Source organism: Tetrao urogallus (assembly GCF_951394365.1).
Source record: "Tetrao urogallus genome assembly, chromosome: 9".
Taxonomy (NCBI): domain Eukaryota; kingdom Metazoa; phylum Chordata; class Aves; order Galliformes; family Phasianidae; genus Tetrao; species Tetrao urogallus.
In genome coordinates, this window is record NC_136822.1 from 11,007,875 (window position 1) to 11,025,880 (window position 18,006).

The 18,006-nt window shown below is 40.2% G+C and overlaps 1 protein-coding gene across 1 annotated transcript; it reads right to left on the reverse strand.

The window, feature by feature from the left end:
- Nucleotides 1–8,656: 8,656 nt before the first annotated feature.
- On the reverse strand, nt 8,657–17,786 carry LOC306949881 (phospholipid scramblase family member 5-like; the record flags this gene model as incomplete). The annotated part of the gene is made up of 7 exons (XM_079539930.1): nt 8,657–8,695; nt 9,155–9,316; nt 10,164–10,325; nt 11,332–11,552; nt 12,343–12,385; nt 15,723–15,874; nt 17,774–17,786. 7 exons carry the CDS (start codon nt 17,784–17,786, stop codon nt 8,657–8,659), a joined length of 792 nt encoding a protein of 263 aa, XP_079396056.1.
- Between the last annotated feature and the right edge of the window lie 220 nt (nt 17,787–18,006).

Sequence of the window (18,006 nt, forward strand, 5' to 3'; positions counted from 1 at the left end):
AAGCTTGCAGCCTGACTAATGACTTTCAGGTTCTCCTTTGAGAAGGGAAATGGAGAAAATAGTTTTAATACCATTGCATTTTTTGTTAAATCAGCATTCTAATAACAGAGTGGTGTGGATAAGAATTCTGAATTGCTTGGTTCTTCCATGTTGACCTGCTAGGTGTCCACTTAGGCAGACAGGGACTGTCATTTAAACAGGAAAAGCAATTCCCAGAGTGAACAAGCAAGTGTTGGTGTGCATCTTTTCTCAAAATGTTGGAACAGAAGAGGAAAAATAATAGAACAATGAAAGAATCAACACAACACACTGGATTTTGCTACTAAATGTTTTTCTGTCAAACCCATTTCTTACACTGAGGAGAAGGCTAAATGAAGTTTTGCTGCTGCCAGCCAGACAAAATTTTGAATGCCAGCATTGCAAATGAACGGACGTAAGCTGCTTTAGAGTAGGAAATCAGGATATAGAGTGGAAAAGAACAACTAGGCAAAAAGAAATACTATGCTACAGCCTGCAACATTTAGGATTAACTGGGATACTACAAATGTTAAATGCAGCTTGAGTAAATCCTGTTTTCTGCTGAAGTGTTCCTTATCCGGCAAATAGGTATTTATGAGCAACGTTCCCATAGGCATGATTTTTTACCTAAAAAGCATAAGTAATTCAGGCTTAAGAATAAATCAGGAAAGTCAGCTCCAGCCAGCTCCTGTTCCCTATCCTGCAGGCACACAGTGTGTGTGTCAAAGTGCACACTCCAGCTTTCCAGGCAGTCTAGAGCTGCTCGCATTTGTGTTTAAGCTTATTTCACCATCAGGGTCTTGCATTTAGGCTCTGTTGTAGGCAGCCTTAGAGTTCCCAGCACTGACAAGATGCCTGTGCCCCTGTGCCCCTGCACGCTGCCCTGCTGCCATTCAGATACTTCCAGACCCAGCATCCCTGCCAGTGCATGAACAGGGAATCGCAGCTGGTCAATTCTGTTAGGCTGCCTGGGGCCTTGAATTGCATTTACCTCCATTTTTGAAAGCCACGTGGAAAAAAAGCACTGCAGACAGCAGCCATCCACACCACATGGCTGCATGGCTGTAGTGAATAAGTTGGTGTTAGGCATGAAGGGGTCTGCATATGGGTCTCCTCCACTGCCCAGCCTCACTTTGTTCGAGTACAACAAAGAGTATCTGAAAGCACTCAGCCCCACACCTGTTTTTATTTACAGTTAGCTAGTCTTATACATCCTAGCATTGTTTTTGAATTTGAGCTTTTGAAAAAAAACACTTCACTTTGACTTTACTGTTGTTAAATAAATCAGGGGACGTTTGGATTAGAAATTTAGATATTAAGAAGAAATTCTTTACTTAGAAGGTGGTGAGGCCCTGGCACTGCTGCCCAGAGAAGCAGTAGATGCTCCACCCTCCCTTGAGGTGCTCAAGCCCTGGGCAGCTGAGCTGTCGGGGGAGCAGCCAGCCCATGGCAGGGTTTGATAAGTAGATGGCTTTAAGATCCATCTAACCCAAACTGGTTAGTGATTTTATTATATGATGTGATAGTTAATCAGGTGCCATAGGTCAGTAAGAGAGGTGCTGAAACATGGAAGAGTCACAAAGGGTGCTATTAGGGCTGTGCCATGAGGTACACTGTGCACTCACTTCTTATCAGCCTGAGTGCGAATTTTGCAATACCTGAACACATAGCCAGACGGAGAACAGAATGCGCATTTTTGCATAAGTGACTCATCTGATAAGAATGTTCTGGCATCACTGAGGATTTCATTAATGAAGTAGATTAATTAGGAGGTTGTGAAGGTAAAAGGGACACTAGATCTGCAAAGGTTTATGATGCAGATCGACAGGTCAATTAAGAATGTTTCAAGAAAACCCAGGACAAGAACTAGGAGATACAGGAGGCCAGAAAGGGGAAAACATTGGAAAAGAGATATTTACATCAGACATAAACTCTATTTAATATTAAGTCTTACTGAGATGTCAACATCAGGTACAGTGAACTCCCTTATCTCATTAATTACTTTGGATGTGGAGTAATTACACATGAAGAGATTGTTTATCACAGAAGTGTAGAATCGCTCGGGTTGGAAAAGAACTTGAAGATCATCGAGTCCAACCACAACCTAACCATACTACCCTAACTCTAACAACTCTCCACTTGTTTATCAAAGCAGAAACCTCTCTCTCACTCTGGGACTGTTCTTTAGAAATCCTGAGCACAGTTTTCAGGAGATTTAAACTTAGTCCTATTAGTTCTTAAACTAAGAATGTCAGATTTGTTACTCACATTTTTGATGGACTTGGTCAATACATGGTGTGATAAGTTGTATTTGCCATCCAGTTCCTGATTCAATTCTTGAGTATAACAGAGCTGCAAGTCGTCAATGATTTTCTTAAAACATTTTTTCTTTCTTCATCATCTTCTCTCAGTGATATTTCTTAACTACAAAAGAGCAGAGTATTATGGCTTGAACAGATCAGCAGTGCACTAGAAAAATGACTTCACCAAGCAGATGTTTGTTCTGTAATGAATCTCTGCCATATTTTTTCCACTGAGCTTATATTTTTAAGGATGTAATCAGACTTAACAAGTAGTTGAAAGCATTATTTTACTTTTGCCGTAAATATTTCATTCTCACCTTGTCCTTCTTCACTCCATGTCCGCTCTGTTCTGCGATGGTCTCAGTCTTTCCTGGAAGTTACACTATTGTTTCACAATTATTCATCTTCATCAAGTGCTTCTCTGGCTTCCCAGTCATTCCACCTTTCATAACATTGGGACAATGCTAAGCAGGGTGGTGACAGCTCAAACTAAACACACTGTTCCTAAAACGTGCCAAACCCAGTTCTGACAAGGGCAGACAGAACAATTGACCTAAAGGCTTCAGAGAAAGCTGAGGCTGCTTGTGCAAGCAGGTCACTATGGGGTCAAGTCTGATGTATGCTGATTCTTTCTCCTAGCCATATAACTGCATCTTCTTATGCCAACAGCATTCCAGCCAGTTTCAGAGCAGGACTCACATGCACACAACTGTTAGATGACTTTTCTGTTGAGAAACACATGAAAATCAAGGCAAAATGGCTTTCTGCCACCAGTTCTGCTTCCTGCAGCTAAAGCAAACAATTTTAGCTTACAAAAGCTTTTGTGACTTGCATATGTACCCTTTCTTCAGGTGTAACGCTTATTGGCACGCTTCATGTCAGCGTCAGCCCCAGGTTCTCCACTGTTAGGAACAAAGCATGCCAGAAGACACACCCTGCCCATTTACACTGGCACTGTTCCCTGCAGTTCCTTTCCCATTTCCAGTTTTTTTCTGGTCTCTTACATTTTTGTCTGAATTGTTCAAGTTACTCCTTCACTCTGCTTGCTGGTATCTAGCAATTTCTGGCCAGGAAGTATTTCTGTATGGAGCAATGATAGCTTATGTTTTTTTTGGTTTTTTTTTTGTTTTTTTTTTAATACAAAACAACTGCACTGCAAGTAGAGCACTTACCTGATGTGGTTGTCACAGAGCGAAAAAGTCCCTGAAGTATCTCAGCATGGAGAAACACACCAAGGTAACACATCCTGTTGACATGACTTATAGCATAGAGAGTTCGATGCAAATCTGAAGCCTTCAAGTAGACTTTGAGGCTATCAGGATACATGAGGACAGGGCTCTGATTCCTACAGAAATACTAATCCTTTGCCAGGAGAAAACAGAAGATAATGGGGATGAGAGGTCTCTGTTATCATTTTTGCAAGAGAGTGGAATGCAAGACCTAATTGTGAATTTAGCTTAATTTTCAGCGGCAATTCTGGAGTTGCACAATCAGGAAGTCACCTACAGGTCTCTTTTCACAATCCCAAAAATTTCCTATCCTTTGAGTTAAAGGAATTGATGTACTCGGGGTACAATCACTGGGCATGCATCAACCTGCCCATCTGAACTTTATTTTGTGAAAGGTTAGTATTGCGCTAATAAAAGAACGTTAACAAATATGGAAAGGAAAGCAGGAAATTGTATCTAGCCTGGGCTGTCTCAGTCCAAAAAATAAGTATTCATCTCTTTTGCAAACTGATTTCTTAGCTTCATATGAGAGAAGTGAAGGAATTAACTGCTGGTAAATAAACAAGTCAGTCTCATGGCAATTGCTAATGGGAGCGATTTGCTTTTGAAGATGCCATTCCTAAGAGAGATTGAATTTAACAAAACATCTTGCATTCCAGAAAAAACAACAAATCTCCTTTCACAGAATATGGACTAACTTTTCCTAAGGATCTAAAGCTTCAGCTCCCCCTGCCCCACCAAGGGTGCCACTTTTCAGGAAAGAAAAGTACACATAAAAACCTGTAGCTGCTCTTTGAGTTAAAGTAATATGCATGATTCTAACTTAGAATATATCATCCTAATTGAAAAGAAAGCAATACAACTAAGAAGAGAGTCAAATAGGAAGAATTATTTATTTTTTTTTCTCTCAATACAGAAAGCACTTACCTCAATTAGAAAACATTGTGTTGGAATCATTTCCACATTTGTCTAATTATAGAACAAGGAAATTAAAAAGTTTTTTTTTTTTTTGGATTGTACAACATCTTCAAAGAGACATACTTTCATATCCCCAATATATTAGATAACCAGAAGATCTCAGAGCTTACAGAGATGCTGTGTTGCCACTCTCTTCCCAGGTACCATTGTCATCTGGGGTTGTGGCAGTACTGGGGGTTTCCACCCTCTGCCCCAGGACAGCACACTGCAAGGCACCATGATGATATGGGACAGGAACAAAGGTATTTTACCCATAGAAAGTCCCCGTTCTTCTAGGGAGCAAACCACAAAGCAGCTGCTTTTAGACACAGCATTTTGTTTCTGCAGAAGGTGGGGAGTGCCCTGGAATCAGAGCTTTTCCCTCCACCTGAGGAAGATAGAGAGATATTCCAGGTGCAGAAGATAGGTTTGAGGCTAACCAAAGGAAATGCTCTCTTTGACATAGACTGGCTCCTGCCCATGTAACCTCATGAGATATTTGTCACCTGTAATCCAGCTATAAAAAGCAGGCGATAAGAACAAGCCAGCATCTTGTACCAAAGGTTTTATATCAGGCAACAAAGAAAAAAAAATCTTCAGTTAAGGGAGAAATAAGAGGTTAAAAGTGTGTTGATCTTTAATCAGTATCCTGAGTACACCTTGTGGTCTGTGAAAGCCATTCTATTAATGAACTGTTGCTGCCATCTACTGAGCACAAAAACTGCATATCACATAGATCAACACAGCAGCTAGCTATGGAGCGGGAAACTGGTCACTTGGCTGAATTAAGGTTTTCACTAGAACAAAAGTATTTCTGTATAGAAGTTCAGGACGTGCATCTACTTTAGACTGTACCTGTCCCTGTGGGAAGTACTGAATTCTTCTTTGTGGTTCGAAGCCACTGGGGTACTGAGAAATGTGAGTTTTGTAAAGAGCACCCAAAATGTGAAATACATTGCTGTTAGTAAGAAAGTTTATACAGCTGCAGATTTTATTTTTTTTAAATAATGTTAATTTTCTTTGGTGATATCACATCAAAATCCATCTTTAGTGAGCCTGAATTCTCATCCCTTATAAGTAGGGAATTTCTAGTTGAAAAAGTGCTTGCATTGGCACTGTATTTCTTCCAGGATACTGAGGGGTAGGACTAAAGCCAAGCAGGCTGCCAAGGAAGTTCTCCTTGGTAGGAAGAGCAGTCGCAGTCCCCGTGCTTTGCTTTGTCCAGAGACTGAGGCAGTTCTGGATCATACCAGAGGCTGCCACCGGGTTTGAACGGGGCATTCATACATACACATATGCAAGTGTTGTTGTTTGTTTGTTTGTTTCCAAGAATAAAGCAGACTAACACACAAAAACAGCAACCAAGTCAGTAAGCGCAAGAACTACAATTCCATCATCTGGTTGTAATATAGAAGAAAACGTGTGCAAGCACACATTGCTAACCTACAAGGACATTGATGGCCCTGCAGGTAAAGACAGCTCTATTAAATTCAATGTGAATTGGACATGTTTATTTCAGAGATGTTTTTGGCTTGTTAAGGGATATCAGAAGGCTGGACATTGGGAGTGAAAAGTGGCAAAGAACAAGGGAGCTGCTGGTCTCAGCAGGCACTGCATTTGGCTGTGCACAGCATCAGTGCAAGAGCATGGTTTGGTGTAAGAAGCAAGACTGTGGCTGCAAGGACAGCTGCTCGTGTCTGAGGTAGCAAAGCGATTTCAAAGGATAAAATAAAATAGGAATCTGGTTCTTTTTCTCAATTTGCATTAGGGGAATTTAGGAGTGAAAGGACTGAATTCAACGGAATTACACTAGTGAGAAAAGCAAATTGGCGTCACCTGTGTCCTTCTGCAAAACCATATATTTCCACAGGAGGGAGCTTCTTGCCCACGAAGCCCACTGCTAGCACACAGGGAAAGGAAACAGCAGCGCTCCCCGGAGTTCTCCTGTTCCGCCAATTGTAGCCTGAGCCGCTGCTGGGAATTATAGCGAGAGCTGGTAGTGAAACGGTTAACAAATAATGATGATTGTCAGAGCTTGTTAACCGCAGTTATTTTCAAGACATATGTAAATGTGTATAAATACCTAAGTGTGGTATATAATCTAAAACATACTGTTTAAATCTATGAACGTTCCTGAGTTAATTTCACTATGGGAACGTTAGTTGCAGCTTCCTGGATTTACTGTGTTTGAATTCATACCCATGAACATTAAATTAAAATTAGTCTAAATATTTGTTGAGAATTAATCACCTGATAAATTTAGCTCTTTTTCATTGTTATGAATTATTCATCATCTCCTCTCCCTTCCGTTGATGTGTTTGGTTATTTACAAGAATTGAATTACCAGTTTGTGTTTCAAAATCTAGCATTCCAGGTGATTTGTAAGGTGTTCCCCTTGGAAACTGTTCTTACCACGAGTATTTTACGGTACTTCTCTGCTTCTTGAAGAACTCATTGAAGTTTTTGAGAGAAGCATAAGTAAGTTCATACAGGAAATACTTCGCAACAAAATGTTTTTGTTTATGTCTTGCATGTATATAATGAATGCTGGCCTCAGTCCATCAAACCAGCCTACCCAGATTCCTCTGTAGGGTCTTCCTACCCTCAGGCAAATGAACACTTCCCCAAAACTTAGTGGCATCTGCAAACTTAGTGATGATCCATTCAATCCCCTCATCCAGATAATCAGTAAAGACTTGAAACAGGGCTGGCCCCAAAACTGACTCCTGAGGAGCATCTGAATTCAGTGCCATTCACCACCACTTTCTGGGCCTGGCCATCCAGCCAGTTTTTTTACCCAGAGAAGAGCACACCTGTTCAGGCTATGGGCTGCCATCTCCTGCAGGAGAGTGCTGTGGGAAACAGTGTCAAAGGCTTTGCTAAAGCCTGGGTAGACTACATCAAAACTCTTTCCCTTATCCAGTAGGTGGGTCACCTGATCAAAGAAGGAGATCAAGTTGGTCAAGCAGGACCTGCCTTTCATGAATCTGTGCTGGTTGGACCTAATCCCCAGTTTGTCCCTAAGAGCCCGTGTTGGCATGAATGCTTAGGAACAGTATTATGAAATACTGTGACTGCAGGAGCGAGCAGTTACGTAAAACTTACCTAACAGAGAAAACTCCTATTGTACAGTTTTACCATAGACAATACCTGAGCTTGCCAAAGAAAAAAGATAATTCCGTTCCAAGGAGGTGTTTGCTCTTGGATGGCCTCAGACAAGGCCAATTGAGAAGTTATCAACCATCAGATATTACGAAGAGCGGGAAAAAAAAAAAACAACTTCTAAATGAAATTCTTGAGTGGATAGGAGCACAAATGCTTCACATTAGATAGGTCAAAAGCTAAGTGATTCATGTGCACATAGGGGACTTTCTCAAACCATACTGCCTGCCTTCAATACAGACAGCAAAAGTCCACATTTTCTGAATGGAGTTTAAGTTCCCCTATCTACTATCGGAAGCCTAATTTCTGGCCACAGCTCATTAAATAAATCTTTGCCATAAAATAAATTGCAAGCAAACATCCCTTCTTTCAACTCACTGAAATAGATACCATGTTGAACTTCCCATTGGGTGATGTCTTTATATTTGTTGCTTTCAAACTCAGTTTGTTACTATTAATTAAATAACAAATCCGAAAATGACTTCTAAAATTATGAAAAAGCTAAACCAAATCCCTCACAACACACCCTCATGTGGTTAGTAACTGGTACCAGCACTCACAGAGCATCAAAGAGTTCTTTAAACAGAGACTTTCATCAGTGACGCTGCAAGGCTTCGTCTAATCTTTCATGATTTCCCATGCAGGAAGATCAAAAGAGAAAGAAGAGAATAGCACTGTTCCTTTGGAACAGTGCTCTGTGGGAAAAGTATATGTTTAGCTACAACGCGTGTAAAATGTAAGTGGGAAATTATTATTTACAAGAGATATATTTTAATAAACAACATCATTAGCTCCCTTTCTTTTCCTATAAGGAACAAGGATTTGTGCAGTTCAAAATCACGTCCAAAGCTCAAGAGATTTCTGGAAGAAAATGAAAAAGAATTAGAAAGTATCTAACATATAAGTCTTCAAAGCAAGAAGATCAATTTATGTTCATTTTTACTTACTGAAACACATTCTGCATATTTTATTGTTTCTGTCATCTTGTTAGAAGCCATCCAGAGAGTTTTCAAAGAACATTAAGTCCTACAAGTAAACAAATAGTGAATGGTAACAAAAGTACAAAAATGCAACAATTAATATCAGAAGTCGTGCTTGTAGGCTTTTGTTACATAAATTAATTAGATTAGTCAATCATTTTCTATTATTCTGCCACTGAGCAATAAGAATGTCAGAAGACAATCCAAAAATCTTTAGTAACATGAGTTATGTTTTTAACCTAATAAATCCAAAATATATAGGTTGCTGGTATTTTAGAGCAGTGAATAATATAAGTAGGTTTGCCCTTTTATGTATATTTTGTGTTGTACAAATCCTAGACAGCTGAAACCATTGCACATGAATATTAACATGTTAGCGTCAAAAGCAGCACAAGCTCTTTTTATCCAATGGTTGTATGCCTTTGTAGGGTCACAGCCAATAGCAAGGACCTCTTTGGTCGCAGTCTGTCCAGCTCTTGACTACCTCTTGATTTTTCATACTTACGATGAGAAAGCATGCACCGATCATCACTGCCTTGATTTTCACGTCAAGATCTACTGGGACCTGGATCCCAAAGTTGGCAGTGTTGGTAAAGACATTGTTTACAAATCCAGACCAGTACTTGGAAATTTTGCCAATCGTCGACATTTCATTGAGGGCTTTTACCTGCACCAATTTAAAAATAAAATAAAAGGAATAAGCCTAGATGTAAATAAATCAAATACGCACTGATTATATCTCCACAGAATTAATGACTCTGCCCTGACATGCAGAGTACTCTATAGTTGTCAGGCTGTTCTTTTCTTCTTGTCGTTGAAATGCTCTACGAGTGTCAGATTTGCCTATAGGAATGGCATACAAGAAAGAGTCTCTCTTGCAAATTTGGAGACATCAGAATCTTCAGAGCTGACAGAAAAATGGGGGGAAGCAATTATGAAAGTTTACACCACTTTTGCTCTTCTTTCACAAGGATTTTTTTTTTTCCAGATTCAGATATGCTCCAAGTCACAGCAGCAGCACTGCTGTGGTCTGCTGTCTCCTACAACTGACGGATATGTTCTTGATTGCAAATTCCTCACACAATAACAAAATTAGGAACATTACCTATTGAAGTCTTCTGATGTGGCTAGAAACACAGAAGTTCTCTTATGATTATGTAACTAAGAGGAAGAGCTTTGTTTACATCAGAAAACTGTTCACAGTTTTTTCAACAGTCTCTCATTCTCTTTCATACCCTAAGTATCTCAAAGGCTCTTCCAAATTACTTTTTTTTTTTTTTTTTTGTCCTGACAAATGAAGATAAATGGATGCAGAATTGTCAATCCCATCCAGAAGACATCTGCAGAAATCTGCATGTAGAAGTTTGGAACTCCAGTGCACATGGTTGTGATTCTGTTCCCAAGTTATTGCAACATATGTAATGTCTTTAAGAGTAGAATGACAGGGTTTTTGATTAAGAATTTCATTCAAAGCAGCAAAACCGTAAAATTCTTAACACTCATAAGTAACATACCTCAAAGTCAACATCTTCAAAACAGCCACAAGTTGCATATGGGCCAATTATTTTTAGTACATCTTCTTTACTTTCATTCTGTATTGTAAACTTAGGCAGAAATGGGTCCCAGTTCTGTACAACGTAACCAGCTACTGTACCAGGTGGGGACTGAACTTCTAACTAGCAAACAAAACAGAATAAAATCTTATAAACTAATTTTATATTAGCATATTTTTCCATAATACTTTATCATTTATGTAATTACAAACCATTCATTTAATGCAGTTGTGTATAATTTTACCAAACCACGAACGGGACATCTAAGGCGCTTTTAAATACAGTGAACAATAGAGAACTCAAAAGCTGCACTAGAAGCTATCATTTTACATCAATTGTAAGATTTCATAAAAGTTATACACTGTGGTGAGAAACAAAAAGCCTGTAATGTGTGAGTATCCCATAGGCTATTTTCTGCAGTAACTGTGCTACCCAGGATTCTTTCTTCTGGAAATCTGTATGCAGAACTGAAAATGTAGGTAAAAAGTCTCTCTACAAAACATTTTCATAAAATAATATCTATGAATGAAAATCAAAATTAAGGAGAAAAGATCTTATTCTCGATAGGATCTGTTTTTCACTCAAAGCAGCTGATTTTTGCAATTTTCCATGGCCTTGGAGAAGTGGAGCCCTGACATAATACACCAGCTTCACCTGAGAGCTGTTTCCCAGGCTCAGCCTGCACTGCCAGCCCCAGGAAAAGTCCCTCCTTCCCACTCTGTGCTTGCAGTGAGCGATGCACATCCACAGCATTAAGTGATGTCAGTCTGAGCTGGGTGAGCAGTGGCTCAGGGCCGCCCTAAACAGAGGGAGATCTGTGTTATCAGATGCAGGAGTCTATTTGGGATGCCCATGAGAGGCATGCTTGGCACGTTACTTCTAAATTACTTCTAAAAGGGCCTTGTTTATCAATAATCGCTTCTAAAGGAAAGTCTTTGGGTTCTTCTCTCACTCAAAGTGTTGCATCAGCAAGTGCAGAAGCAAAAAAAGAAGCTGCCTCCATGCAGCCCAGGCTAGGTCACGGCTGGGAATTCCTTCCTGCCATCCTCACTGAGGTCATGCAAGGCTTAATTAATGCAGAGCACATGCAGTGAGATGCTCGAATAAAAGGCAATTAGGCAACACTCACCTCTTGCAGGAAGCAAGGGAACCAGCAGCTGTTGCATCTCAAGGGTCTATTCACTGTAATCACCTCTCGGCCAGAGTTATCAGCAATCCTTATGGTGAAAGACCTTATAGGTGAACACAAGTTACGATTGAAGCAACCATTTTCTTCCACTGCAAAGTAAACTCTTTGTCCCAAATGGTTTTTAATCTCATATTTGCTGCAGGTCTCTGTGCCAAGTATGGCTAAAAAAGCCAAACAAGTTGGATGTTACCTTAGCATAAGGTTAGATTACAAAGAGCCTCTGCCAAGACTCACCGAATTCTGCTCTGCATACATATTTACAGCTCCAGTCTTCTCTGCGGTATTTACTCTAAAAAACTATGAACAGAGACTGTTTAAAAATTGTTTTTAAATGGTGACATAAAGAAAATGTATAATAATAATGAAATAATCATGTCAAGTTTTATTTTGAAAGAACATTTAGATCAAAGACTTTAATCTGCTGTAAACGGCAGTACGTATCACAAAACAGAATTCATACACTGAGTTTTGGTTTTGGCTTTTCTTAGTTTGTACACTGTGAAAAATATTGATACAAGGTTATCCCACTTCAATGACACAACTTTCACTCAGAGAGGTGCCCAAGAATCAGGCCAAAACTTCTCGAATAGGAGAAATACAACTGAGGAATACATTTTAAGGTGTTTTAATTGTTGAACATGAAATTTTGCAGAACCATGTAAATCAAACTATTATGCTGTATTTAATGCTTTCTGATCTTCTTTACTTTATTCACTCGTAGCACATTCATCATTGTTTAAGACAATAACCATCTTTCCAATCCATGGAAAAAATTGAATCTCTAGTAACTTTGAGGGAAGGATTTTAGGGCTTGGGCACTGTAACTTTCCTCTCTTCATCTCACCACACTAACACCATGCTGGAAGCCTAATGGAAGGTCAGCATGAAGCTGGGCTTGGAAGCCCTTTAGAGACAGCAGTAGTTGGAGCACAAGAGTTATTAACAGCATACCTTCAAGGAGCTCCACCTGCTGATGAATAATGATCCGGTCAAGCTGTTTCAAAAAGAAAGAACAAAATATAAGCTAGTGGGTGTTAGAAGGTCTGGGGCTGCTGGTGATCACCTGTCTCTTTGCATTCCATTCCTTCCAGAGTTCCCCAAAGAAACCCTCTGCTTGAAACCATCCTCACCTGTCATTTGGTTACAAACTGCCACTTTTCTGTGCTTACTGTCCCTCCGACATGCTCTGCTTTAGAAAATAATAATTAGTATTGCAAAACCTTAATTTCAGCCTACCTCCCAACGTTATGTGACTTTTTAATGCATGTTTTATGTGACATTTTAGGCTTTGCTGGTTTCTTCTCCTTAAATTCCAGATGGGCATCAGACGCCTGATGCTGAATTTTGCCATTACTCACAGCTGAAGACAGAAAGCTCATGACAGACATCTGAGACCTGCATGTCACAGCTCTCCAGCATATGTATATTTCACAATTGATAAATATTGTCTTGTACACATTCAAACTGTTGTAGCAATTTATCAGTTCCAGTCATCTCCTGCAGCTAGTTCAGACAGCAAAGAAAAGCTGGTAATAAATAAACTTCCAGATCCCTTTCATTAATCTCTAAAATGTGCATGCCAGTAATTGAAATAATAAAAAATATTTGGACTTAAAAATCTTCTCCCAAGAAGCTTTGCTGTTTGTCATTTAGATTTCATGAGATATGAGAAGCCTTGGAGCTCATGGGAAGTTAGTGCAGAGCTCTGCTGATGAAAAATGAATAAACAGGTTAAAGATGGCAGAGCTATTTTAATATTTTAGTATTGATTTTAATATGGATTTCTTTCCCCCACACAGGCTTTCACGGAGGAAAGAAAAATAATGAGCTTGAACTGCTAAAAACTTAGAGTGATTTTGCACTGCATACCAGTTTGTTGTGAACAAAGCATAGGCAATGTTTAGCCAACAGGCAGCACCATTTGTTTGACTTGTTTGTTTTGCCTTGTTTCTGCAAGGCAACCATTCTGATGCATCTTTCACTGAGGCACTCGTGGATTAAGGAAATTCTGCGTTTGCATTTGAAAGCATGGAAAGCCCTTTGCTTTACATAGGTCTCAGTACTCTTGAACTCTAATGTGCTAAAATTCCTTATGCAAAGCTAACTCTTAGCATTTAGTTTTGTGGGCATTAAATTTACAAAACCTCAGTCTGACCAAGTCTAAACTAAGAAGCTTCTTACAAAACTGGTAAAGCCTGAATTATTGCACAACACAAGGTTGAGCTGCTTAGAAAATTCTCAGGTTTCTTCTACCTATTTCTTCTCTGGGCAAAGTGTGATCCATCACTTTTGAGGTGGATCCCACACAATTCCCAGAACTACAGCTTCAATCTGGAAGTTAATCACATTTTTTCGGGTAACCTGTTTTGTAGTAAATTATTTAGAACGTCACTTTTGTGATGATTATAGAAAGCAAGTTCAGCAGGGCAGAGGCAGTTTATCGCCAGGCTCTGAAGCACCTCAAAGAGCAAAACCCATCGCTCCTCAGCCCGACTGACTTCAGTGTGCATTTGCATAGTGACAGATGTTTTCTGTTCCTCTCACCCAGTGCTACACGCTGTGCCCTAGAGTTCCTGTTTAGCATAAGACTGTGGGGATCTCTGTGAGATTCACTGGGGCTGGATCCTGCTTTCAGAGGCAAGTATGTTATGGCCTTATTAAGAAATATATTCAACTTTCTCAAATAAATCTAGCCAGCTATCTTCCCTACTCCTGCTGGAGATAATCCCAGAACCTCATTTCTATTTGCTATCTTCTATTTATTCACAGCCACTTTCTATATAATCCTTCTTCTGTTGAAATCATTCTTTAAAATAATGCCTTTTTTTTTTTTCCCCCACAGGTTGTTTTCTCTTCCAGGGATGACAGCTGTCAGAGTTCCTTCTCTGATAGAATTTTATTTTTAGATAAAAATGAAAAAATTGCAGTCCTGTTTTAAAGCAAGTTCTCTATTCCCTGTGCCCTTTAGATGGCACTTCTCTGTGCCTGCTCCAATTGGGAACCCACATCCATAACGCACACAAAACCAGAAGCAAACATGGTATGCTCCACCAAAAATCCCCAGTTCAGCTAGAAATACTTTCCACCATTTATATGAGAGGTTCTGCCTGCAAGTTCTGGTGCAGACCGTGGGTTTCCAGGACTTCCTCTGGCCAGAAAAGGGGACACTGAGGGCCAGGCTGATGCCCTACCTTCACAAATGCAGTCTCACAGGGACCCAAACACACAAGGACCAGGAGTCATCTCAGGAGTGAACTGAGAGTAATTAGTAAGGGCTGCAGCACAGAGACGTGGTTATTGAGCTGAGAATGAAGACTTTATGTCAGATGTAATCCTTTCATAAAACAGAGTAATAGAATTTGCTTACCCACGTTGTACAGATAAAGGTAAGGTGTAATTCGTGTTCATACAGAAAGCTGAATGTGTTACCTGCCAAGTATTGACTATCACAATCACTTTTCAACTAAAAAATGTAGCTCCACAGTCTGTGAACAAATGCTCCTGTAATTGACAACACATATCATTTTGTGCACAGGCTCCATGAAATGAAAATCATAACTCCACATGAAAGATGGTTTCTGAAAGGTCTCCCGCTTTTGTTAACTGTCTTATGTTCCAAATAGAAAATGCATTCAATTTCTGCCTCTATACAAAACTACAGAAAAGCATATTTTAAATACAGCCCTCAAGCCATGCATCAGAATCACAGCCTCATAACTACTCCTCAGCTCCCTCTTCTCTGCAGTACACTATTTGGGCACTGCCCCTTTTCTGCCTCACAGCCCAGAACAGAGGTGCAAGTTTGCAGCTGCTCAGGCTTTCTCTTTGTCAACTTGAGAACTTGCTTCTCCCTCTCAGCTGGAGAGAATTGTCCTTGTGGGCACCAGGAATTTGCTCCAAAGACCTCCATGTTCCTCAGGGAGAGGGGTGTGATTCCCTCACACTGCTGGTTTTAATCAACCAAACAAATTCTGAAGTCAGCCAGGAATTTGGCACTGGTTTCCCTTAAGGAGCTGGAAAGAAACTGGAGGGACAATGAGAGGGGTCATAGTATGACTTAGAAAAAGTCCTAGAGAGAAGAAAATCATGTCTGGGGGCAAGGAGAGCTGCATGCACAGCAAATGGATTTCTGCAGAGATGAATAGCAGCAATGAAAGAAGTGCTTATAATTTGTACATTCTTTATCTTATAGTAAATGTCAAACAACAGAAAAGCCTCTCCATATCCAGTTTCCCCTCCCCAAGAAAAAACCCCAAACACTCCCTCCCCTCAACTACCAAAGGAGTCCATGATGAAACAGAACAGTCCCAGCATTGGGAAAGATTCTGGACCTGGTTCAGGTACTCCAGTCCAGGTGGTAAGTTATGCGTGTGTGAGGCTTGCTTCCAGGGGCCTGCAGGCTCAGCAGGCTTGTCCTGCTCTGACAGGTCAGAAGAACCAGGGAGGTAGTCCTTAAAGACTGGGTTTGTTTGTCCTTCAGATTCTGCAGGGGAAAAAAAAAAAAAAAAAAAGAAGAAGAAAAAAAAAAAGAAATGAGCAGTGCCAAACAGCAGCCGGTAGAACTGGGACACCAGCATCACATTCTGCCTGTGCCTATACCAGCATCTAAGCTCAGATGAGCAGTAAGCACCTTGGCTGTCTGCTGCAAGCTGGTCTCAGTGCCAGCACCTTCCCACCACTGCAATAACACTGGCTCTGCTCGTGCAGCACGTGCCAGCTGCAGCTCTCAGCACATCTATGGTAAGTCCTCGCATTAACCAAGCCCCTCCGCCTCTGCAGCAAACAGTCACCAAACCATCTTTATCTCCTACGTGACAATACTCAGGCACAGCACGGACCGAGCTCCAGAAGGAATTTTGGGTTTAGGTCTGAAGCTGCCTTTTGCAGTTGTGTGTTTAATTGAGGTCCTTTAGCTTTATTTGAACCCACTGTGGCTGATTCATCGTTTAATCATATTTTGATCTTAATTTGCCTTTGCAGCCACTGCTTTCCTTCAAAGCCGGAGACCACAGGAGGAAGAAGAAACCCCTTTGAATTTGTAGCTGGCTTTTAAAAATGTATAACTGGCAGATAAATATTTTATATGCTCTTCTGCATCATTTTACCTCACAGGGTTCTGTTACTGCCGTAACTCTTGTTGTTACATGAAATGCCACGAAGTGGCCGAGTGTTAGTGTTATTCTCAGATAATAAAAAGGAAGAAAGACAACAAATTGCAGTTCTACCTGTCAAATTTTAAGCTATACAAAAATCAAACAGTAAATGCATTAAATATTGATGACAACCTAAGCTACTTTGAGGCTTTGTCTATTTTCATGGCTGCTTCCTACTTCATTTACAGTGCGGGAGAACTTAAAAGTTACGACATGATGCAGTGAGCAATCTGCAGAGGTGCTGGTTCCTAACAGAAGCATATTACCAAGTTCCTTCGTTATGAAAACTGTATTACAGAACATGACTATTTTGTTGTTCTTGTTAAGTACTGTGCATTAAAATATACAGAACCAGATCTCTTTTACATGGCTAAACATAAGCAAAACGTATACTTTTCCCTTCGGGGAAAAACGTATATTCCAAGAGTACAACAATGCTCTAAAATCCGTTTCCTGCTGCATAACTTCTAGTGCTGTAAATACTGAAATGTCTGAAGTACTTGGTGGGGGAATAAAGGGGTAAGTATTACTTTGCTGGAGCTCCCTGGGCCAGCATCTGCCTCCGTACGTCACACCAGGGCAATCCCTGTGGGGTTGCATTCAGCTAAGAAAAAACAGATTTGTGTCCTTCTGCTTAGCTTTTGGATTTGACTGCATGGAAAAAAATGAATGCTGATGGCTTGTGAGAGCAGCGTATTCCTGTGTTTATCTACAGCCCTGAACAGCCAAGCGCTGCAGTTCAAAGACAATACGTGACAGAAATTAACCTAGAAAGAAGTAATCTGGTTGCATTCATTTATTCTTCAGATATTTTTCCTGCAAAACTCCAGTCAGTTTTGAAAGTGAAAAGCATTTGCTGATTTCATATTTTCAGAGTGGAATAGGAAAGAAGTGCGAAATCTGTGTGAATCTTGGATCAGAATATGCCCTTCCCATGCAGACCATACTGACAGGTTTAAGCACAAAGATACAAGCACCATTTCCTGACTGAATGTAGATGCAAACATTTTGTAATGCACTTTATTCAAATAACACTCCAGTATAGATTTTAGTCTCCTTAGGAGCCTCTTGAATACTGAAAAATTAAAAGAAGCCCAAACAACCGTGCTTTGGCTGCTGTGGTTTTAGCCTGAAACTCTCATTTCATCAGACTGCTGATTGCTGGAAATGTACAAGACTGTAGTTTTCTGTAAACATGATCTAAAAATAAGGACTATAGATGCACTTACCTTGAGAGGCCATGAAGCTTCCTGAGTTACTTCTTCAAAGGAAGCCAGGTTAAAAGAAAAGGCTTTTCTTGTTGCAGCAAAGAAAAAAAGAGCACAGCATGCACAAAACTTCAGAAGGTGTCTGTCTACTTCATATCAGCTTACAAAGAACTGGAGGAAACGTATTGCCTTTCTCATGTTCCAGAACACTGCATTTTATGTCGATGGACAACAGGGGGAGATGATGCTAGCAA